This window comes from Meles meles, chromosome 20 (assembly GCF_922984935.1).
Source record: "Meles meles chromosome 20, mMelMel3.1 paternal haplotype, whole genome shotgun sequence".
NCBI classification, from domain to species: Eukaryota; Metazoa; Chordata; class Mammalia; order Carnivora; family Mustelidae; genus Meles; species Meles meles.
In genome coordinates, this window is record NC_060085.1 from 13,097,447 (window position 1) to 13,121,654 (window position 24,208).

General features: G+C 50.5%; 2 protein-coding genes across 3 annotated transcripts in view; both read right to left on the minus strand.

The window, feature by feature from the left end:
- Positions 1-701: 701 nt before the first annotated feature.
- SLC35E1 (solute carrier family 35 member E1) lies at positions 702-19,079 on the minus strand. Its single transcript, XM_045991857.1, has 6 exons — positions 18,627-19,079; positions 18,169-18,239; positions 15,898-16,035; positions 14,526-14,651; positions 3,508-3,753; positions 702-3,055 (listed from the first exon to the last, which is right to left on the minus strand). The coding sequence occupies exons 1-6, from the start codon at positions 19,042-19,044 to the stop codon at positions 2,828-2,830; spliced, it is 1,227 nt and encodes a 408-aa protein (XP_045847813.1). The 5' UTR covers positions 19,045-19,079; the 3' UTR covers positions 702-2,827.
- Positions 19,080-19,285: 206 nt separating this feature from the next.
- The window catches only part of MED26 (mediator complex subunit 26), a 52,840-nt gene continuing 47,917 nt past the window's right edge, over positions 19,286-24,208 (minus strand). For both annotated transcript variants that reach the window (XM_045991429.1, XM_045991430.1), the window contains exon 3: positions 19,286-24,057. In XM_045991429.1, coding sequence (XP_045847385.1) covers positions 22,405-24,057 — 1,653 coding nt within the window. In that variant the 3' untranslated portion in view covers positions 19,286-22,404. The remainder of the gene's footprint in view (positions 24,058-24,208) is intronic.

Genomic DNA, 24,208 nt, shown 5'->3' on the forward strand with positions numbered 1-24,208 from the left:
CATCAATGAATATACACACAGTATCATTCCCACAGAAGTCTGTAGCATTTAAGTCTTAAAAATAGGTGACAGTTGAAAAAGAATTCACAATTTTCAGTTCCTTGATTAATTTAATGTTCTGTCCCCTTAAGGCTGTGAGACCTTAAGGTATCCAGGCCTGGTTATGTCCCAGTAATAATAAAAGGGCCTGTTCTATGACATATGCCAAATACACAGCAAAATTCAGAAATCCCAAGTGCTTCTTCACTTCAACATACTTGGCTTCCCTCCTTTGTAATAGGGGTTTGATTTTCCCTATAACGAATGACTTAAAATAAGGTGCTTAAAAAGTCCACACCAAGTTTCAAATAGTGAACAAACACTATTCAAAAATGCCCTCTGAGCCTCAGTTTCCCCTTCTGTAAAATGAAGGAGTTGGGTTCGAGTTAGTGTCGCAGGCAAGACCATACCATGGGTGGGTAGACTGATTTGCTACCACAAACCCCAGCAGGAAGGAGGGTGAGGGGAACAGAGCTGCGAAGGTCAGTGTGGAGTGGGGTTCGGGTCGTGGGCCAGGGCCAAAGCGGCTGGAAAACTGGCCTTCAGGTCAGTGTCAGCTCTGAACCTTCAAGTATCAAAAGTATGTCTTTGTCTTTTGATATGATTTGGTCTAATATGATTGTCTCATTCATTCCAGTGTATGTACTTGCTGTAGATTTATGTACAGAATTAAATACCCCATTTATTAATTTATAAACCGTAATAAAACCAGTCATTTCCCCTCACCAGCAGATCTTGCGTTGGAAAAGGGAAAACAAATCAATATACAAATTTTAGCAACATCAGGAATTTCATTAAAACTGAAAACACGTGTAAGTTCATTTTGGAGTTCAATTATCTGTCCGAGGAATCAGTTACTATCATCACAAAGACAACTATTGTAATATCTTTGTGGTGCAAAATTATCCCCATTTGTTGCTCTTCCCCAGTGAGAAAAGTTCAGCTATGGACTGTAATGCCCCTGGTGGAGGCACTCAGCAAGCTCTTTCCCAAATCCCCTTTGGGATTTCTCCTTCCCGTTTTACACAGCGACTGTCTCAAAACTTGGGACCAGAGTAATTACAAAGCAAATGAATGGCACAGGGACCTGAAGCCAGTCGTGCTTAAAATCAGGCCAGAAGGGGACCAGGGGACCTCTCCAGGAACAGCCCATTCATAAGCTGACGGAGTAACCAAACCAGGAGTCGATCATAGGCGATGATACTTCCTCTGATGGGAAACCGCCTCACTCACTGGGAGGTGAAGGGCGACCCACTGTCCCATCTTCTCGCTCCAAGTGCCTATTCAAGAGGTTGGGCACAGTGCTGAAGGAGGAAGGCAGACCTCACCGAAGACCCCACCAGCCAAGCTACTGGTCCCCTCTGTGAGCGCAGGGTCCTCTTGTGATGCTGGGGAAGTTGGAGACTCTCACCTGAACCTTGGCTCACGGGCTACCTGCTGGGGCCAGGTACTTTTCCTGATCAGATTTATCTAAACCCAAACCATAGTTCGGCGCTCACCCCTTCTCCCCTTCACCAGGACATGATTCAGATCCTACTGCAAACACCACCAGATCAGGTCATGGAATCCAAAGTGCTGTGGTCTTGTCTATTACACAAACTACTGAGATGATGTTCTCGATTCATTCCACTTTCAGCAGCTGGGGCCATTAGAGAGGAGCCTGAAAACACTTCGTCCCTTCCTACTAATGCTGAAATGTATCAAGACTGGCATCACCAGTAGGGAGCTTTTCTCGTTTTTAAACATTTAAGAACAAAAGGGTTTTCAATCCATAACCCAGTCCTCCTTCATGCGTCCCCTGCCCCGTACAGGGGACCAAGGCATAAATACAACTACAAAATAATCCCCAGAAAAATGCAAGATCCTCATGAAATTAACATCTCTCCACCAGACATCCTACTAAGTCCTCACAGAAGTGGTGAAGACTCATCAGAAAAGATAAAACGAGTGTTACAGAAATAGAGCTTGAAACACTGACATGATTTCCTAATGCTCCTTCTGACAGCCCCGCAGTCACTTCCTCCTCGCTCACCCCAGAGAGGAGAGATGCCCTGCTCTGGCAAGGAAAGCGAGGGCACAGGAGAGTGCGGCTGCCCTCCCTCTGGGTCTGGACACACACCAGCTCTGACGGGCAGGTCAAAGAAGTAGGCTCCAAGTATTCAAGGCTAATTGCAGCTTTTCTCTTTGGGACATTCGCCCGTAACTGCAAATGGCCATGGGGTTGACTGGAAACTGGGTCCATCTTTGTTGCTGGCGATGCTTTTAGTAAACTCTGGTGCTCCTCTGCTCCACGCCTGCCTCAGCCCTTGACGTATCTGAGCAGGGGAATGAAAGCGGCTAGTCTGTCCCTCTCAAGCACCACCCTGCAAGTCCCTTCCTCAACTCGCAGGAAACCCTCTGGCCTGCTCAGAGATCTGCATCCACAGCGAGCCCACCTTTCCGGAGAGTTACCTGGAAATATCTGGAAAGCAGAATAAGAACTCTCAAATACGTGACTTGGGGAATAAGTCCACAAAGGTAAAAACCTGGCCAAGATCTCCATACCAACGCAGCCCTCAGATGACAGACTCTAGGAAGAAAGGACCTGGAACACTGGAGCTTGAGGGCAGTGGTCCTTACTGCGGGGCAGCGTCCTGCCGCCCCCGGGGGCCTGGGAAGCCCCTGGGTCTGCTGATGGTTGCGCACAGTCCCCTCAGCTGGGTTGTACATTCACTGGTTGTCAGAAGTTTCTGGTACTGCTAGGGAGTCGGGGAAGGAGTCACACAACGGTAGCGCCCTGCCCTCTAGACTACACGTCATAACGGTTCAAACTGTAGTTCGGGTAGCTCTGCCGGCTGTACTGGAAATGATCTGTTAAAACGTTGTTGCGGCCGTACTGATAGTCCCCGTGCTGGGGGAAGAGGATGCCATTGTGGGGCTTCTCCAGGGGGCTCCGATGGTGCTCCTTACTGCTCAGGTCCCCTGTGGTGACTGGGAGGAGGTGCTTCCGGGCTTGCTGATTGGCATCGTACTTGGTCTGCAAGGTCAAGAGAGCAGTGAGACGGTTGGCTCCTTCCCCGGCGCCCGCACACAGGACAGAGGGCAACAATTCGTATCTGAGCAGCCCTTCAAGGCCCACTGAAGCAGTGACCCACGCAGGCCTCAGGCATGGCTGGGCCCTCCCTGTGAGCCACCCATGTCTCTGCACTGGACCCAACAGAGCCTTCATGAGACAGTGAAATCCCTGACAAAGCCTGCATAGACCCAAGAGCCACGGCTGGAACGGGGCACGGACCTAGAATCATCTACATGGGGAAAGGAAGGCTAGGCCAGGTAGGGCCACACCAACCCCATAAACCAGTCCGTGACAAAGGTGGAGTTGTGGCCCCAGCCTCTCAGCTCCTGCTGAGGTCCCTTTCTTCTCCCCTTCCCCAAATCTTGGTGCCTCCCTAGGCATCGAGGGGACAGCCTCCCCCACCCCAGACTCACTTTGTTGTACAGAAAGACCCCCAGGATGGCTGTCATCATGCCCAGGACGTTGGTGCTGGTGACGGGGTTCTGCAGCATGATCAGGGACACCGTGATGACCATGATTCTCTTCGTGGCATTGGCGACAGAGTAGCTCAGAGGGCTGATGAGGTTGAGGATGCTGAAGGCGATGACGTTCTGCGCGAAGTTACAGAAGCCGCTGACAGCCAGGAGCAGGAGTGTCCAGGGCCACTGGGACACATAGGTCTGTAGAGATGGGGAAGCAAGAACAGCACCGGGGTCACACACTGGCCCCGGGAGAGGCTGGGGGGGGGGCGCAGAGGGGCTGCCCGGGGGCATTGCTGGCGAGGGGGCAGATGCAGCCCTGTGGTGGGTCATAGCAGGGGCGTGATCTGCACGATGACATCGATAATTAGCTTCATTCCTACTGAGGATGCGGAGGCTCCAAGAGGCCAAGGCAAGTGCCCTAAGGGTGGAGGGCACCATGTGAACTGAAGCCTCCCTTGTCCCTGACAGTGAGGACTGGGTGCTCCGGGGTTAGCAAAGCGAGGTCTGCTTACTGGACACTGTCCCGGTCCAGTCGAGCTGCTAGAACAAAATACCACAGGCTGGTTGGGGGAGGGGTACTTATAAACAATAGATATTTATTTCTCACAGTTCTGAAAGCTGGGGAGTCCAAGGTCAAAGAGACCCAGCATCTGGTGTGGGCTTCCCCATTCATAGGTGGGGTCCACTCACAGTGCCCTCATGTGGAAGGGCAAGAGAGGTCACTGGGGTCTCTTTCTCTAAGGACACAAATCCCGTTAGATGAGGACCCCACCCTTCGGGCCTCCCAAAGGCCCCACCTCGGAATACCATCATCTTGAGGGAGAGAGTTTCACACAGAAAATTGGCAGTGGGGGGGGGGGGCTGCACCAGACACAAACATTCAGACTGTAGCAGACATGATGCCTTCCATGGGATGGGGAGGCAGCCCCTGGGGCAGTATGCAAAGAACCTAGTAACACAGGAGCCCCAGGCTAGGAGCCAGAAGCCCTGGGTCTGCCCTGTCACTGGGAGACCCCTCCCACCCCCACCCAAGCCACTTGACCTTTCGGGTCACACTTCTTCCTCTCTGCCATGGAAGGGGCTGTGAAAGTGCATTAAAACGACCCCCAACCAAACGGGAGGAGATTTATCAAAATTTGAGTAACCATGTGACCCACCAGAATGAAGTGCTCTGATTAAGAGGGTCCAGAAGTTAAAAACTCACAACTAACAGACATCCTGACCACAGAACCCCCACCCCCACCCCGGAGAGCCTGGGCTGACAGGCAACAGTCAGGGGGACGCTGCAAGGCCAGGCGGCAGGGATGCCCGGCACCAAGCATTTGTGGCCATCTCTCCAGGGCTGGACACCTAGAAGGCATGCAACACCACTCCCGCGCCTCCCCACCTCCCAGTCCCACCGCAGTACCCGTCCTGGGGAACTGAGGCTGCTTTAGGGCAGGGCTGCCAGGCCAGCGGAACGACCTCGGGAGACAGTACACCAGACGTGGACAGCTCCAGTGTCTGACCTAGGCTGGAGTGCTGGGACAATCCCCATGTCCCCGTGTCCTCTGAGAACAGAGCCTCAAGACCCAGCGTGGCTCAGTGGAGGGAGCAAAGCCACAGCTATTCGGTGGCACCTGCATCCCAATTCCCAGGCTGCATCAGTACTGGCCAGAGGACACGGCCAGATCCCTTCAGGAAGGTGGCATTTAGTGGCCCTGCCAGGATGGGAACTGGATGTCTTAGAATGGCGGCCTGATCCCATCCCCACCACCTTCTGAGCTGGAAGGATCATGAGGTCCTCTCAAAGGAGAGCAAGATACACTTAGGTGACCTGCTCAAGGCCACCCTGACTTTGGCCCCTCCTCAGGATAATGACCTCTGAAAGGCACGTGAGCCCACCAGCACGCTTCTGTGGTGAGCTGGCCTGTTCTCTCAGCAGTCTTTCCCTGAGGTGACTGATACGGACTTAGAAGCTATTTTTACAAGCCAGCCAGCTTGCATAGATATCTTTCAGAAACCGAACCCAGCCAATCCAGCTTTAAAAAAAAAAAAAACAAAAAACTGACTTGGAATAAAGTCAAGTGTTTCTTCCTCACAGCACATAGTTCCATGTGTTTTAACACATGCGCTGATTCACGTAGTCAACACCACAATCGCGCTGTCACCACCCCGAAACACTCTCCCAGGCTGCTTTGTGTGAGTCTGTTCCCCGAATCCAAGCAACTACTGATGTGTTCTCCTTCGCTCTAGGTCTTTCTTTTCTTTTATTTGGAGCCTGACACGGAGCTTGAACTCACAACCCTGAACTCACAAGACCTGAGCTGAGATCGAGTCAGACACCTGACCGACTGAGCTTGGGTCTGTCTTAGAGATTGGCCTCCAAGTGGAATGATACAGAATGGAAACTTCTCAGATAGGCTTCTTTCACTCGGCAATAATGCCTCTGCCATCTATCCAAGTTGTCGTAAGGAGTAATAGCTGATGACTTTTTTTTTTTTTTTTTAACTGCAAGTAATGTGCCATTGTATGAATGTACCCTGGTTGGGTTTTTTTGTTTTGTTTCCACTCACTTGTTGAAGGACACTTGGGTTGTGTCCGGTTTTGCGTGGTCATGAGGTTGGTCATGAGTAGAACTGCTATGAACATTTGTGTACAGGCTTTTGTGGGAACCTAAGTTTCATTTTTCTAAAATTAATACCCAGAAGTGAGATTGCTGGGTCATACGGTAAGTGCTGAACTTCAGAAGAGACTCCCACAAGTTTTCTAGAGTGGCTGTACCATTTTGGATTTGCTCCAACAATATATAAGCATTCTAGCTGTGCCTTATCGAGCAACGTGATATTGTTTTTTTTGTTTGTTTGTTTGTTTTTTTTACTGTAGCTGTTCTAACAGGTATGAAGTGGCTCACTTGCCTATTTATATGCCATCTGGGCAGTCTCCGTGGGAAAAAGTCTGTTCAAGTCTTTTGCCCATTTTTAAGCAAGTTGTTGTCTTACTACCAAGTTTTGAGAGTTCTTTATATATTTGGAATGCAAGTCCTCCATCACTTGTAAACATTTTCTCCCTGATGGTAGCCTGTCTTTTCTTTCACTTAGCAGTGTCTTCACAGATCAAAAGTTTTTTAAACTTGGATGAAACTCCATTTACCAATTTTCTCTTTATGGACTTTGTTTTTGTTATAATGTCTAAAAATGAGTTCTAAGTCATGAAGAGCTTTCTCCTGTTTGTTTTTAAGATTTTATTTATTTATTTGTCAGAGAGAGAGAGGGAGTGACAGGCAGAGGGAGAAGCAGACTCCCCGCTGAGCAAGGAGCCCAATGTGGGACTCGATCCCAAGAAACTGAGATCGTGACCTGAACCAAAGGCAGACATCCAACCGACTGAGCCACCCCCACGTCCCTCTCCTGTTTTTTTGTTTCCTAAAGGTTATCATTTTAGCTCTTTTTTAGATTTTTTTAAAGTAGGTACCACATCCAGCACGGAGCCCAGTGCAGGGCTTGAATTCACGACCCTGAGATCAAGGCCTGATCTGAGATCCAGAGTCAGATACTCAACCTACTGAGTGACCCAGGTGCCCCTATCATTTCTGCTCTTATATTTAAGTCTAGAATGCACTATAAGCTTTGTATAATGTGTGAGGTCTTAAGTCAAGGCTCGGATTTTTGCATGTCGATGTCTAATTGTTCTGAGATTTTTTGTTAAAGGAACTTACCCTTTCCCCTTTGATTGCCTTTGAACCTGTCAAAAATCAGTTACGCAGATTTGTGTCTTTAGTTGCATACAACTCTGCTCCACTGATTTCTGTGTCTCTCCCTGCACTAGTATCTGTTCCTTTATCCTAAGTCTTACAATTAAGTAATGTGATTCCTCCAAGTTTATTCTTTCTGAAACATATTTTGACCATTACAGTTCTTTTGCCTATCTATGTAAATTTTCCAATAAGCTTTTCTATGTTAAAAAAAAAGTATGTATCTATGTATCTGTCTACACACACACACACACACACACACACACACACACACACAGGCATACCTTGGCGATATTATAGGTTTGGTTCCAGACCACTGAAATAAAGGAAATACTGCAATAAAGCAAGTCATTTTTTTTGCTTCTCAGTGTGTATATGAGTTATGTTTACACTATACTATCGTCTATTAAATGCACAGTATCATTATGTCTTAAAAAATGTGCATGCCTTAATTAAATGTGCAGAACTTTATTACTCAAAAATGCTATCATCTGAACTTTCAGCGAGTCAAAGATTTGCAAGAATTACTAAAACACAACACAGAGACACAAAATGAACATATGCTGTTGGAAAAATGGCACCAATAGATTTCTTTGATGCAGGGTTGGCACAAACCTTCAATTTATATAAAAAAAAAAAAGTAGTATCTGTGAAGTCTGATAAAGCTAAGCCCAATAAAAAGTATGCCTATATAGGGGCGCCTGGGTGGCTCAGTGGGTTAAAGCCTCTGCCTTCAGCTCAGGTCATGATCCCAGGGTCCTGGGATCAAGCCCCACATCAGGCTCTCTGCTCAGCGGGGAGCCTGCTTCCCCCCATCCCCCTCTCTGCCTACTTGTGATCTCTGTCAAATAAATAAAATCTTAAAAAAAAAAATGTATGCCTGTATAGAGTAACGTATCTCAATTTTTTCGTCACCTTTTCCAAGGCAAAAAATTAAATTCAAGCAATTATTTATAATTAAATTAATGCTAAAGAATAAGATTTTGTTGTTTAGAGAAAATTTTATTCCTTTCAGATCCATTTCCTTTATTTCTTTTTCTTGTCCTATTGCACTGGCCAGGATGTCAAGTATGATGTGGAATAGGCATTCTGAGAGTGAACATCCTGAACTTATTCCTGAATTTAGCAGTAAAGCCTCCAGTCTTTCATCATTATGTTCGCTGTAAATACCTTTGATCAGGCTGAAGGAGTTTCCTTCTATTTCTAGTTTATTGACTTTGTTTTCATGAACAATGTTGGATTTTATCAAATGCCTTTTCTGCATCAGTTGATATAAATATGTGATTTTTCTTTGTTAGACTGTTACGGACTACACTAATCTTCAAATTAGCCTTGCATTCTTGATTTAAATCCCATTTTGTCACAGTGTAATGTGCTTTTTATAGATTGCTAGTATTTTGTTAACGATTTTTGCCTCACTGACCGTGAGGAATACTGGTTTTGTTGTACGGTCAAAAGTGTTCCCTTGTTTTCCATTTTCTGGAAGACACTGTATAGAATTGGTATTTCTTTTTTCCTTAAGTGTATGGTGAATTTCCCAGTGAAATCATCCAGGCCTGATGATTTCTTTTCAGAAGACTGTAAACTATGAATTCAATTTCTTTAATATCTTTGGGACTACTTAGGTTTATCTATTTCATTTTGGGTGGGTGAGTCTGTGGTTTATGAAGAATTGGTCTATTTCATCTATGTTATTGAATTTATGTATATAGAATTGTTAGTATTCTTATAATTTTAACTTTTGTATATTAATTTCATAAATACTTGTAAGTCGTATTCTTATAATTCCCTCCCTCACTCCTGATATTTGCAATGTCATCTTCTCCTCCTCCTCCTCCTTTGTGTGTGTGTGTGTGTGTGTGTGTGTGTGTGTATCAGTTTTGCTTCAGTTGAAAATATTTTGTTTCCCCTGAAGCTTCCTCTTTGGCCCATGGATTATTGAGAAACATGTTGCTTAATTTCCAAATGTTTGGAGCTTTTCCTGTTACCTTTCCATTATTGTGGTCTAAGAATACACTTAGTATGTTTTAGGATCTTTTGTTAAAGTTCATTTTATGACACAGAACATGGTCTGTCTTGGTGAATGTTCCATGAGCACTGAAAAGAATGACTATTATTGCTATTGTTGTTAAGATGTACTATAAATGTCAAAGAGATCAATATCCACTTGGTTTATGTTATTATTCGGTTCTCTATTTTTGCTGATTTTTTTTTTTTTTTTGACAGAGATCACAAGTAGGGAGAGAGGCAGGCAGAGAGAGAGAGAGGAAGAAGCAGGCTCCCTGCCAAGCAGAGAGCCCGATGCGGGGCCCGATCCCAGGACCCTGGGATCATGACCTGAGTGAAAGGCAGAGGCTTTAACCCACTGAGCCACCCAGGCGCCCCGATTTTTGCTGATTTTTTGTAATTCTATTGGTTCTGGAAATTCTACATTGCTGGACATAAAATTACATGTTAATAGTTTCAGTACTCTAAGAATGTTATTTCACTTTTTTCTTGTATTTTCTCTATTTTTCTTGAAGATTCATTTATTCCACAGAGAGAGAGAGAGAGAGAGAGAGAACAAGCAGGGGGAGGGGCAGAGGGAGAGAGAGAGAATCCTGAAGCAGACTCTGCACTGAGTGTAGAGCCCAATACAGGGCTCAGTTCCAGGACCCGAGATCACAACCTGAGCCGAAACCAAGAGTTGGCTGCCCAACCAACTGCGCCACCCAGGTGCCCCTGGTATTCATGGTTTCTAATGAGAAATCCACAGTCATTCCAACTGCTGTTCTCCTATAAGTAATGCGACATTTTTCTCTAGTTCCTTCCAGATTTTTTCTTTTTCTTTTTTCTCTCTGTGGGTCAAACTGGATAGTTTCTCTTGATCTGTCTTCAAGTTATTGACTTTCCTCTGTCATCTCCATTCTACTATTGAGGCCATCCAGTGACTCTTTGTTACTATTTCTAAATTTCCAAAATTTCCATTTGTTTCTCCTATTTTCCATTCTTACCATTTGTTTCAGGAGATTCAGCCTTAAACCTCTTTTTTTTTTTTTTTAATTTTTAAAAAAGATTTTGAGAGTGTGAGAGTGATCACAAGTCGTGGAGGGAAGGGTAGAGGGAGAAGCAGACCCCACGCTGAGCAGGGAGCCCGAGGCAGGACTTGATCCCCGGACTCTGGGATCATGACATGAGCCGAAGGCAGACATTAATCAACTGAGCCACCCAGGTGCTGCAGAGCAGTGAGCCGCCTTCTTCCTCTCCCTCTGCCCCTCCCCACTGCTCATGCTCTCTCTCCCTCAAATGAATAAATAAAATCTTAAAAAAATAAAGTCTTTGTTCAGTAATTCCAACATCTATGTCATTTAAGTATTGGCATCTGTTATCTTCTCCGACAAGACTTGAAAGGTTTGTGGTTCTTCATACGCCACGGAATTTTGGATTATATCCTGGACATTCAGAATTTGTGAGGCTGTAGCTCTTATTTAAACCCTCTGCGGAATATTGATATTTTGTTTTAGCAGACTCAGCTGGATTTAGACAACAAGCTCGACCAGCCTTCCATGGGTTGTGCTTCCACTGTCAGTTCTGTTTTCAAAGACTTTCCGGTGGTATGTGCTGCACCCTGCGTGTGCACTACCCAGTGGTCAGTCTGGGATTGGGGCAGCCATCTACCCTATAGTTCAGTTTCAGAGTCTTCGGTCTGCTCTTAGGATCAGATCCCCACATGTGCAGCCCAGGGGTGAGCCCAGGCCTGTACGATGTTTTCTGACATGGCTTTCCCGACATCCTCCCTCTCCATGATTACCTCGGTACTTGCCACTTCCCAGAGTTCCCCTTTTCAGTCCTCTCATCAGAGAGCTGGGGCTTAACTACCCGACTCTGCTGTGTCTTTCCTACCACCGCACCTCCACCTGGGACCAAGCAGTGGGCAGAGAAAATGAGAAAAACACTCGGGGGGGCTGATCCCACTCTCTAACCGTGGAGGGAGGTTGCCCTCACTCAGCATCTCAGGTGCTGTGGGACCCTGCCACCACCACCACCACCACCACGGGATTGCCAGGGGCTTGGGACACAAGAGAACCAAGAAACAACAATTACAGAAATCCCCAACGGGGCATTTCCCCTATTCTGAGTGTCAGGACTCCCCTTTCCCATTCCCTGATCCAGGAGGCGAGGGCTTCTGGTCCTGTCTCACCCAGTGCCCACTTCTGCATTTGGGTGGCCTCAAGTCCAGGCTGGACATACAGGAAGCAAAAGAGAGGCAAACCGACTGCTGACTGAGCGCTACTCTGAAATCGGGGCTTCAACCCCAGCCTGTCCGCTGCCTTTTACTTTCCAATTCTCAAACAGCTGCTTCACTCATCCTGTCCAAGCTTTAAAACCGGAGCACCTGCTCCAGAGTCTAGCGATTCCGTCTGGTTTCAGCCAGGCTGTCTGCAGGGGTCTGCCTGTGTGCAGGACCCACTGGAGCCTTTGATTCTTGGTAACGTGGCGCACCGTCCTCCAGGAGGTGCTCTCCTGTCTGATCCTTCCCCCTGCTGCTATGAAGCGCAGGACTGGGGCACAGCTAAGTCACCTGGTATCTGTGTGGGAGACACGGGGCAGAGAAGAGGGGCCCAGAGAGGTTGGCCTCCTGCCTTCAGACTGTGGCAGCTCAAATCCTGCTGCTCCTAGGCCTACTGTTGGAACGTATGAGGGCCCCATGAAAGTACAAAGTATCTGTGGCCTCAAGAAACGGAACAAGTTACCCAAGTGTATTCATCACTGGAAGAAAACTAAAAAATGTCCTGCATACAAATAAAAATGAAGTAAAGCGACCAGAGCAAAACCTCTAAGTACGTTTCTGTGTGCACATAGGAGCTGTAACACAGGATGGAGTCGGAAAACTGCCACCAAAGCTATCAGCAAAGAATGAGCAAGACCTAACTACAAACATGTTAACGGGGGGTGTGCCCAGAACAGGGCTGAGTGAAAACCGCCAGGTGCTCTCTTCTATCTGAAAAGTTACTTTTTGTGTAGGAGGCAGAAAGGTAGGAATACATACAGATTGGCTTATACTTGCCAAAAGAAACAAAGAAAGGGTAAACGAAGGGTAAACATGACGGGCTATGGGGGAGGGACAAAGTGGGGAGGTAACAGGAACTGAAGCCAGACTTTGAATAAACTTTCTCATGCCATCTGGCTTTGGAAATATAAAGGCCTGACAAATTGGGTATGGAAAAGAAAAGCAATGCCTAAAAATGACAACAAATGGAATGAAAAGAACCCACCTGGGCAAGCTGGTGATACAGACACGTTGTGAAAACAATTATTTCCACTGCCCTTAGAACACAGCCTTCCAGGGACGTCTGGGTGGCACAGTCAGCTAAGCATTGGACTGGATTTCAACTTGGGTCATGATCTCAGGGTCTTGGGATCGAGCCCTGAGTCAGGCTCTGCCGCCCTCAGCGTGGAATCTGCCTGGGATTCTCCCTCTCCCCCTCCTCCTGCTGGTGCCCTCTCTTACTCCAAATTAAAAAAAAAAAGAACATGGTATTTCAATTGTACATCTTTAATGGAACATGTCCTAAGGACAAACAGAGCAGCAAAGAAACCTTAAGCTTCTCTCGGTAGCCTACCTGTTGTCCCATGGGAATTCTCACTCTGTGATTATGTGTGTGTTCGGTAGAATCCCTACGTGAATAGTTAGGATAGGATAAAGAACAAATGTGGCAAGGAACCAAGAGTACCAGAAAAGATATAAATTAAAAAATCCCAGGGGTGCCTGAGTGGCTCAGTGGGTTAAGCCTCTGCCTTCGGCTCAGGTCATGATCTCAGGGTCCTGGGATCGAGCCCCACATGGGGCTCTCTGCTCAGCAGGAAGCCTGCTTCCCCCTCTCTCTCTGCTTGCCTCTCTATCTACTTGTGATCTCTCTCTATATACCAAATAAATAAAATCTTTAAAAAAAAAAAAAAAATCCCAGCAGCTGGAAGTCCTGTAATGTTAAACCAGCATGGGAATGAATTTGGTATGAACTCTCCCCCATGCCCCAGTGGGACTTTCCTAGCTCGTCACTGCAGAGACACGGAAGCACGGCCAGCCCCACAGCGGGGAGCATACACAGCAGCCGTGTCTCTGGACAGCACTCTAAGGAGTACCAGCAACCCGGGCTCCCGGAGGAGTGGCTGACTGCAGGTCTGGGACAGGAGAGACGCGAGATAAGAAAGAACATCCCGCTGGACCAAAAGCCACCGAAAGCTGACCTGAGCTGGTGAAAGGACCGGGAGCCAATGGGAAGGACTCCATTCACCTGGACTTTGAATGTGAAAAGAATAGGACACACAACTGACACAGGAGTCCACAATGATACTGGGGGAAAAAAGAAAAAAACAAACAAACAAACCAGAAGGACCTTCCTTCACTGTCCCACCCCGCTCCTAAACCCACCCCCCGAAAACTCACTGGTTAACATCTGCAGTAAGCTAGAACTCTCCTCTGAAAATTGGTAATTGAAAAAAAAAGAGAAGCACTGACTTTCACGTACTTCAAGGTAAAATGTCTTGGTTGATGATGGAAAGTTCTCTGTTAACTTACAGCTAATCAATATGGACAGCAGGTTAGAAGGGAGCCAGGCTCCTCACGAGCATGGAGCTAATGTGCACGCACTATGCCTACAGGTGTGCTAAGGATGGAAGACCAAAGTCCAGAACTCCCATCAGGCCTCATTAAGCCCCGAAACACATTCACTCCCCTCTCTGTAACTCAGGCTTGGAAAAACCATGCCTCTCCTCACTGTCCCCTGCCCGTGGGTTTCTAATGCACTGTCTGGAGGCTGGCCTGGCAGGTGGTAGGAAGATCCTCTTTCCCACACTCGGAGCGCTGTGGATCCCTCCACAGCAAACGGGAATACAGACAGAGGACATCGAGAAAGGAATCCAGCAATTCAAGTGCAGTTTTAACAAGTCCAAGTGAGACCTGAACCAGACTGTCAGGACAGGAGAGTCGCCCATGCAGGCATTTTTTTTGGTTCGTGATGCCACTGGCACAAACGCAGCAGCTGTTGACACCTGAGACCTAGCCTGCTGGAGGAGGAAATGCAAAGGAAGCCGACTTCCCCGACTGCATGAGCAATGAGTCATGACAAAGTGTTAAGAGGGCTGGCTGCCAGGGGCCCCAGATGTTCCAAAGTCAACACAGGTTTAACTCCCCGACAAAGCAACTAATCTGAAACTAATCAAGAAAAGGGTGTGTTCACCATGCTGGCCAACTCACCAGGTCGCTGCTGACCAGGAAAGCTGAAAGGTCCACCAGGACCCACGTGGGGATCATAAAGAAGACAGCGTGGCAGCCCAAGATGTTCAGGAGCCGGAGATGGTGGATCCGAGAATCTCTCAATACCTACAGAGAGAAAAACCTTTTTAAAGGCCAACTGAAACGCTAAGTGCCAAGAAGGGCTCTTTACCCAGGTCCCAAACATGGTGACTGTACCTTAGCCCTGACATCTGACCCTGACCACCAAACCTACAAGTGCACCTGCAGTGAGACAAAAATACCCCAAACAAATAAGAAGGGCTGAGAAATGGAAAAACAAAACAAAAACAAAACAAAAAAAACCAACCAGCAACATCCAGTCCTGCTGAAGCTGCTGTGAAACAGACACTGAAATCTTGCTGTAATCTTGCTGAAATCTTGTCTAAATTGGCATACAGTTGTTCCAGAATACAACCAAGCAAAGTGTGTCAGGACCCATAAGTATCTCATACACTCCAACCCAGGAACACTAAGCCTCCATAAGGAAATAACTCAACAGACAGGAAAACATTAGGCACAGAGATGTTCACTGTGTTACTTTTTTTTCCTTTTTTTTAAAGATTTCATTTATTTGAGAGAGTGAGAGAGAGATAAAAGGAGCAGGGGGAGGGGCAGAGGCAGAGGGAGCAGCAGACTCCCTGCTGAGCAGGGAACCCAGACGTGGGGATCCATCCATCCCAGGACCCTGGGATCATGACCTGAGCCCAAGGCAGATGCTTCACCCACTGAGCCACCCAGGCGCCCCCCATTACTGCATTACGTATGACGAAGAGTTGGAAACAGCCTGCACTGCAGTCGGGGAACAGACTGCAGTCACTGTGGTGTCAGAAAAGAGTGTATTACAGAAGTTAGAGCAGTATTTTTTAATGATATGGGAGAATGTTATAAATAGTAAATATACAAAGCAAAATTCTGTAATGTATCTGTAATATTACAACTCTAAACACTGTGCAGAAAGTCCTCTAGCATTAATATTAGTTCTCTTTAGGGGACATTCTGTGACTACTCAGTGTGGGACCGCCCAGGCAGGGGGCAGGTCTCTACTGATTACTCATCTCCCACACCCACTACAAAGCCTGACATGTAGTAGGTGCTCAGTAAGTTTTCTGATCTCAGGGGGGAGGGGGCCCTTTCTCTATTTTTTCACACTGAGCATATGCTGATTTTATAATAGGAAACAAACTCTTGAAAAAAAAAATGAAACAAATACAAAACCAGCAGAAGGGCACCAGGATTCCTTCTTTGTTCCAACACCACAGAGATCCCTATTGCCCACTCTCTCACCCGTGCCACTCCCCCAGTCATCAGACATTTCCGGATAGTGCCCAAATACCTTTTTGGAGAAAATATTCTGAAGCGAGAAGCACAGTGTGGCAGCGAGGGCACTGATGAGCCCCCACATGTCGAAGGACAACTCAGTGACAGTGGCCAGCAGGACGCCGCTGATGATGGGGATGAGTGACAGGTACACCTGCAGGAGGAGGGCGGGAGGGGCTGACGGCAGGAGCTGAGCCAGGCTGCCTGACACAGATGCCTGGAGCAGCCTGAGCTGCTCTCCCCTCCCTCAGCAAAAGGATCCCACCTACCCCCGGCCAACAGTGTTCGGCCAACAGTGTTCGCTGTGATAGTGGTGCCGGAGGTGCAGATGGGGCAGGGTGCCTGGGGGCAGGACTGGGTCACTGTGCGCGGCCCCACTCCCTATACAGTCATTTCCACTAAGAGCTCCAGCTCAGGGCCACAAACGGGGGCTGGCCCTAACAGCTCTACCCAGCTGCCGCCACCAACACACCAAGGCCTAAAATCCCGGTCCTTGGAGAGGCTGGCCAGGTACCCTCTTAGTTTGGTCTCTTCCAACATGCAGTTACCCTTGGCTGGGACACTCCCTCTGTGCCTTCTCCGGCTATAGAGACCTCCGTCCCCCTCAGGTCTCAGTTCACAGACCAGGAGAAATTTCCCCTCCCCCGCAAGCCCCCATCAGGTCCCTGTGCTGGTGTTCTGAGGCAGTGTTCTCCACCCACTAAAAGGGCCCGTCTGCTCGGCAGGTCCTTGTTCACCGCTCTGTCCTAGCACCCAGCACACAGCACACACCCAGTAAGTGCTGGCTGAATGAAGCGTTAGTGCCGTGACAGGGGCCTTTCGAGAAGATCCAAGCTTTCCGAGGCCAAGTATATGCGATGGTCCCTATGCTCGGGTGGCTAAATGGCTCCAAACTTCCAGAAAAATAGGATCCATTTTCGACACCTAGCTTTTCTGACTCCCCAGCTCACCCTCCTCCTACAAAGGACACTTTAAAGCACTGCAGACATTTTAGGAGGGGTTGGTGAGGCCTTCTCATCCCTCCCTGGAGGAGAGAGCCAGGGCTCTGGACTGGGGGGGTTTGCTCAATTCTAGTTCACCCACTATGGGCTGTGGGCCTCAGGCACTTGACTCGCCCTTTTACGTCCCATCTCCTCAGCTGAGATCAAGAATGACAATTACCTGCCCTATCTGTCTCATGGGGTGGATCCATACATATTCTGTCTTTATCATTAGTCCTGGCCTAGGCCATTCCTCAGTCCCTCAGCACTGTGTCAGGGGCCGGCTCCTCGCCCAAGTCGGGTACAATGTCCCATACAGCTGGGAAACCTGATAAACACGACGTGATTATCGACTGACAGAGCTGCACACCTTCCAGGCAACTCCCACCCAGGGAGACAAGTCACACCTGACCTCACCCTGGGGGTGGGCTACAGAGCACACCCAGGTCTTGCCTAGAAAAAAAGACAGGCTGAAACAAAAAAATCAGCCAGGGGTGGCCCAATTTCCATAAGTCGATCCAGGGCACTGCCACTCTGGGTTACATAAAATACAGGATGCCAGAAACCAACCACGTAGAAAAGAAGCGCTCTGTCCAGCATGAAATGGATTCCAGCTGGGACAACAGGAGTCCCACTTCCACTTAAGGACACGGAGCAAGTCTGTCTCTGGCTGAAGCCGCAGCTTCTCTCACCCCAAGGCAGGAAATACCCTGGCTTGGCATCTTGAACAGACTCTGGATTGTGCCCAAAGCATCTTTCTTATGCAGTCTTAGCCTTGTTGCGTGTTGCTTTCACTTCCACTCCCAGACACTCACAATTCCTGGTGGTTTTTATTTTGAAGACTTTGCTGGGTTTTGCCAAAATCAGACTGTTTTGACTGGCAATCTCACTTCTGACCCCAAAAGTCCCCAACCTGACCGCTGTCACTTGCAAAGAAGCAAAACCTTGTCAGAGTTCCAGCAAGGCGTCAAATGTTCTATCCCTGGTCCCCCTGGAGAGGCACATGGTACCTGGCCATGATGGGACCAAGTCACTATCAGCAACCACACGTAGGGAATCCAAACGTGAAGGAAAGTTGGACCTGAGAGGGACAGGAGTGTCCCCGAGACCACAAAGCAGAAGCAACTCAGGGACACACACCACTGCCTCCAAAGCGATTACAGAACATTAGGAGTAGAAGGCCACTAGATGCCTCTAAACTGACTTCCTGATTTGAGAGGAAGCCAGGAGCCTGGACCACGTCACCAGCTGGGTACCAGCCAGAAAGCCCTTGAGGCCTCCACCTGCCCAGAAACCTTCTGGGTTACCTTGGTGCTCTGCTTCTCCTTCATGATGATCCGGGACAGGAGAACCACCCAGATGGGCATGGTGGCCTTGACTGCAAAGAGAAGCAAGGGGCTCTCAGGGAGCCGCCCCAGTCCCAGAACCCACCCTGGTACCCTATCCCAACTCCACTAGTGCGATGGGAGGGTTTGGCAGCCCCTTCCATCCTCCTCAGCCCTTCTTCTGTGGGGCTTCCCCCCAACCCAACACTTGTGATTCGCCCTGCTCAGCTCCCAGCTCTCTTCTCAGCCACTTCCCTTCCCCAAACCCCTGTGCGAGTCCCTCCCCTGCTAAAAGCCTTGTTGGCCCCTAGCGCCTTCCTGACAGAAGTTGATTTCTCAGGCCGTCGGGCCGAAACCCGGCCAGCGCACTCCCATCCAAGCGCCGAAACCCCAGGTGGCACGTCCCGGCCGCCGCCCCCCAGGCCGGCCCCAGCACCCACCGGTGTGCGCGTAGGACACTGGCACCTTCCAGATGCTGACGTGCGCTGACACGGACGCGAAGTACTTGCCGAAGGCGAGTGGCAGCACGTAGCGCGGGTAGAAGCGCGGCGGGAGCAGCGGGCCGGGAGACGGATGCGGGCCGGGCCCGGGGCCCGAGACGGGCGGCGCGGGGGGCACGCGCCAGGCGCGCAGCAGCGGCGGGAGCCCCGCGCACAGCGCCAGGATGTGGCACAGCGACACGGTCACGGGGAACGGGAAGGCGCTCAGGATCACCTTGTTGACCACGTTACCACCCGCGCTCAGCGCGTACCACAGCAGGCACAGCGCCGCCACCCGCGCGCCTTCGCGCGCCCCACCGCTGCCGCCCGCCGCTCCCGGGCCCCCCGCGCCCGCGCCCACCGCCGCCGCCGCCGCCATCCTGCCGGAGCGGCCACCTCTTCCCGCCCGTCCGACGGCCCGACGCCGGGCGGGGGCGGGGCCGGGTAGGGGCGTGAGCGCCGGCCGACACCGATCCCCATTGGTCGCCGCTGCCTCGCGTCACCGCCTCGCGCCGGCCGACGCGCCCGGCACCACGTAGCGGGCACAGGCCCCGCCCCTCTAGTGGGCTTCCGGCCGGGGCGGTGCCTATCGCGGAAGCGGAACTTGGGGGCGCGGACTCCATCCTAGCGGGGTTCTCCAGCGGTGGGTTGGCCCGCGGACCCTGGAACCGAGGCTCGAGATGAATGGGCAGGAGCGCAAAGGCCCTGTCTCGTTGGAGTCCGTGAGCGGGCCATCTAGCTCGAGAGTCAGACCCCGATTCCCATGCTACATCGGCGCCCTCCAACCAGATTCCTGATGGGCGGGCGACGGCGGACACCCGAGGATAAAAGACCAGATCTTTCCGGAAAAGAAACCAAATTGTGAAAAGCATTCCATAGGCTAATTTTTTTCTGCAAAAACACGGGAGCGCCTTCCATGGCCGGGCTCCAACAGAAGGGCTAGCCCGGAGCGCCCAGTCTCTCGGAGCTCGTCCTGGGAACCACTGCGACGTGTGCTGTACGGTAGGTATGACCATCTCCATTTCACAGACGGACAGAGGCCACTTGGCTTAGGTCGCCTGGCCAGTTCGAGATTCGTGGCCATGGTAGCCTACTCCCGCACCTGTCTCCAGGGCTCTTGCAGGTGGAAGAGGTGCCGGGCGGACTGCATGCCCAAGGGCAGTCCGGAGAGAGCAGCCCCATACCCTAGCGGAGGAAAACAAGATGGTTTTCAGCAAGATGGTTTTATACTAAAGGACTTTGATTTTTTCCAAAAGTCATGTACTGACAACTTTTGGGGTGGAGGAGGGGGGTAAAGATGCCGTTTTACAATGGCTTTACTTGACAAATTAGAAAGTGGCAACCCACTCATTTCCAAAATGTAGGAGAGAAATCTTAGCTTAACTCTGTGTTCTCAAAAGCAGACAGTATCTTTATCCTGGAACTTAATGGATACTCAAGACAGAATTGGTCCTGCATGTGGGGGCAGGGATCAGGGAGATGCTGGTAAGATGCCAACCTGTACCCTTTGTCACAGAATAAGTCACTTCCTAGGGTTACCCATACAGTAGCAGGGCTGGCCCACATTTCAGGTACAGTGGACTTAGGAAAGTAATTACTCCATAGCACAAAGTGTTCGACTGACATGCTCCACTCCCCGCCCCCCTTTTTTGGCTTAAACTCTGATCCTTTAACTTACCCTCAGAGCTCTGGGGTAAGCACTTTCATCTTCCAGAGATGTGTGTATAGGAGTGAAATCGTTTTTAGAGCCATACAGCACACATATAGGTCCAGAATTCAACCTCAGCCTGTCCTCAAATCTGCTTCATCCCTGCCCTTATCTTAGGGTGGGTGTGTCTTGTACCAAGGCCATGTCAGAAATCCCTGCTGCTTTTGAAATTGTGGTTTTGGGGTTGACTCAGTGTTCCTGGACCCCCTAGTTCGCCCTATGGAACTCTTATTTGTCAGAGCACAGAAGCAGGGGGTGTCCAGGCAGAGGGAGAAGTAGATGCGGGGCTTGATCCCAGGACTCTGGGATCATGACCTGAGCTGAAGGCAGGTGCTTAACCAACGGAGCCACCCAGGTGTCCCAGGACTGTCCCTATTAAGGGGCAGCTGCTTCTTCATCTGTGATGAGTAGGTACATCCAACATGACTTATTCCGGACTGAAATTTTTTGAAAACCAAAGCCTTAGCTTATGGTTTCAGGGAGGAGGGAGAAGGAAATACTATCATAGTCAAGGCAGAAAAGTTACTTTTAAAAAATAGCACCTGCCAGTTACAAAGACAGCTCCAGACTTGCATGGGGAGCTAGCAGCCCAGGGCCAGAGCCAAGGGGTACACTGCCAGACACGGCTCTGGGCCATGCCCTGTACAAGCTAGATACTTTGTGTGGTAAAACAAGGTTACTGAGACTTAGGACATGGAACCTCTTTAGAGGGCTTCTCTCTCTGGAGCAGGTGACCCCGGAGGTGGGAGAGGCAACAGGGCCCTGAATGAGTGAAAGGCAGGTGGAGGTCAGTTTTCATGCAGAACATTAATAGGCTGGCTTGGCCACTTTTCCCTGCCTATCTCCCTGCAATCTAGCAATAGAGCCCAAACCTTAGACACAAAAGGCTGATTTGACTGTAAAGGACCAAATTAGTAACGATTCTGAGACTGGTTTGTGCAAATGGTTTTTTTTTTTTTTATTTCCACATTTATATCACAAGGTGTCCACTTACTGGACCAAATAGCAAAGTTGCTCCCTTCTGCGTCCTGACAACACAGAAGTCTAGGTACTGTACATTCACTAAGGCTCCTTGTTTTTGCAAATCGCATTTATGACAAATAACCATAAGGCAAACGAATCTAAAGGAATGGTTATGAGTGTTTCCAGCGTACAGACAGGTCTCCTCTTGCCCAACAATACAGCTTACACACCAGTAGCACCCGCGGTTACTTCTGTGTTTTTTTGGGAGGGGACTCTAGAAAGGTGACATTTTCAAAATAAGCGCAGGAATGGGAAAGAAACGGAAAAGGGAGGAAGAGGAAAATTATTTGGCTGGTGGTCAGATGGAAGAGAGGGATAAAATAAACTCCTAGAAAACTTAGATTTTTGCAGCATATTTTTCAAAACTGGGTTTTTAACCGAAACCAGATGAAAATGTGTGGATGCCCACGGAGTGTAGGCCGTACTGGCTGGCCGGCTGGCCCACCTGCTGCCAGCCGCTCGCTGCAGCGGACAAGCTTCTGGTGTCCGGACTGAAGGACTGGCCAAGCGGGGTGCAAACAGAGGCCACGGTGTAGGTACCCCCACTGCCTGAGACACTCAGGGCCAAATTTAAAAAAGGAAAATGCAAAGAGATGAGATGCGTGCTTCGGTTGCTGTGTTTAAAGGGAACCTCTCCCCCAGGTTTTCTGTGCCTGCCTGCAACTGACGTCCCAGCTCACGGGTGCTGGGAGATGTCCGCACCTCTTCCAGGGTGGGGAACTAACGCTTTTTTATAGCTGGTTTGCTATAGAGTTCTGAACTCACTTTGCCGGCCTTCCTTCCACACGGTCCTTCCTTTGCAATTTTGTTAGTAAACTGGTAGCAGCATTTCACAAAAGAAGGAGAATTTTGAGGGAAGAGCACAGAGAGAACTCGAGACTCCCGCCCCCTCCCTCCTGCCCCGGGCCGGACTCCCCGGATTCCCAACCACTGGAGGCAGCCACGCCCCGCTGCCCGCCTGCCATGCTAACTGCGAGGTGGGAATGCACTTAGGGGCCGACAGGCTGGTCAGTCCAAGCAGACATAAGGCAGAATGTTCAACCGCCCATCGTCACCGTGCGGGTCGAGCGATATGCACTGCGTCCAGTCATACCAGTTACCCTGTGTGTCCTGACACCCGTTCACCCCAGGCCACTGGTGGGCCTGGATTCTGTCCAGATCGTCCTGCGTGACCTCGCGGTTCAGCCCCGGGAGGTCCGTGGGCGCGCTGTGAGGCACCAGCACGTGCGGCTTCCGGGCCCCCCGCCGGGTGCTCTCCTCCTGCTTCAGGTACTCAGACATGAAGTGGTGAGCCCCTGGGGTCTGCGCGCCTGACGACGAGAGCAGGCTGCTCTGCCGGCTCAGGTAGGACTGGATGATCTCATTGCGCGACAGCTCCTTCCAGTTCGTCTGTTCAAAAGGGCTCTGGACACTGGCCTTGGCCTCGGGTTTGTCCAGCTCTGTCCTGGGCTGCTCTGTGTGCACAGGGCTGTCCGCCCGCACTGGCTCTTTCTGGGTCAGAGGTTTGATCTGTCTGGTCATGGGGTCAAAGGTGAGCTTCCGCTCTTTTAACCTGACAGGCTTGACACCCGCCTCAGCCACCTGCCCATCCAAGTTCACCGTGTAGTCACGAGGCCGGTACCTCTTCTTCTTTTTGCTGTCCGAGCCACCAGATGAGGCAGCATCGCTGTCCGCCTTAGAGGAGTCCGGGGAAAAGCCTGCCCGGGGAAGGTGGGGCTCGGAGGGAGGCAGCCCCACCTTGCAACCCTGCCCTGCCAGCCGCTGGTGGCCCTCAGGCTGCTCCAGCCAGCGCACTGGGCTCTCTGCACTGGACAGCAGCTCAAGCCGCCTCACAGGTGGTGTGGACGGCTGGGCCAGCGGAAGTGGTGATGGCACCTGTGTGGCATCAAGTGCCTGGGGCCGTGGAGAGGGGCTGGGCATGGAGCCCTTGGGCGTGTACGGGCTCCGCTGCCGGGCAAAGGAGCCCTCGTGCCGTGAGTTCCGGGGACTGAAAGAGCAGCGAGGCGGCCCCTTGGGGTGAGGGGGGCCTGGAGTCTCATCCACCCGGTCCATCTGCTGCAGCACCCCAGCCTTGGTCTGCAGGCAGGGACCAGGGGGCTTGCCCAGGCCTGGGGAGCTGGTGTGCGGCCGCACGGCATTGACGGGAATCTTGCCGCTGTGCTTGTCGCTCTCGCTGTGCTCCAGGCGGCTGCCCTCGGGGCCCGCATGCCCGCTGCCATCCAGGGTGCCCGGAAAGCTCTCAGGGCTCCCGCCGATCCCGTTGGTGGGGAGGGGGGATGAGTTGGGTACCAGAGAGTCATGGCTGGCTTTGGAGACCTTGGGAGGTGGCCCAGGGTGGCCGAGGTCACGCTGATCTCCCCGGCGCTTGCGGCTGCCCAGCCTGTCCAGCCGCTGTCCAGGTAGCCTCTGGATGTCGTTGCGGTTCTTCAGGTCATGAATGCTCTTGGGAGCACCGGCCACCCCCACCTCGGGCCGGCAGTTGTGAGCACCCCCGTTGGCAGAGCCGGCGCCGCCCGCCAGCCCCCGCAGCGCCGCCTCATTCTGGTGCACAGGCTCGATGAGCTTCTGCCAGCTCCGCAGCAGCTTCTTGGCCCGCTTGGCGAGCTCCTCGTTCTTCGTTTTCTTGCGGACGTCGTTGATGAGCTTCCCAAGTCGAGTTTCCTACAACCACAGAGAGACGATGACATGCTTTTGGGATAGGAAGTCCCCCATGGAAAGGGAGCTGAGGGCCCCTGGCCTCTGGATTAATCCCACTGCCCCTTAAGCCCCAGCGTTCCTGGATAACAAAACCCATGGGGATTTGGGGTCCTTT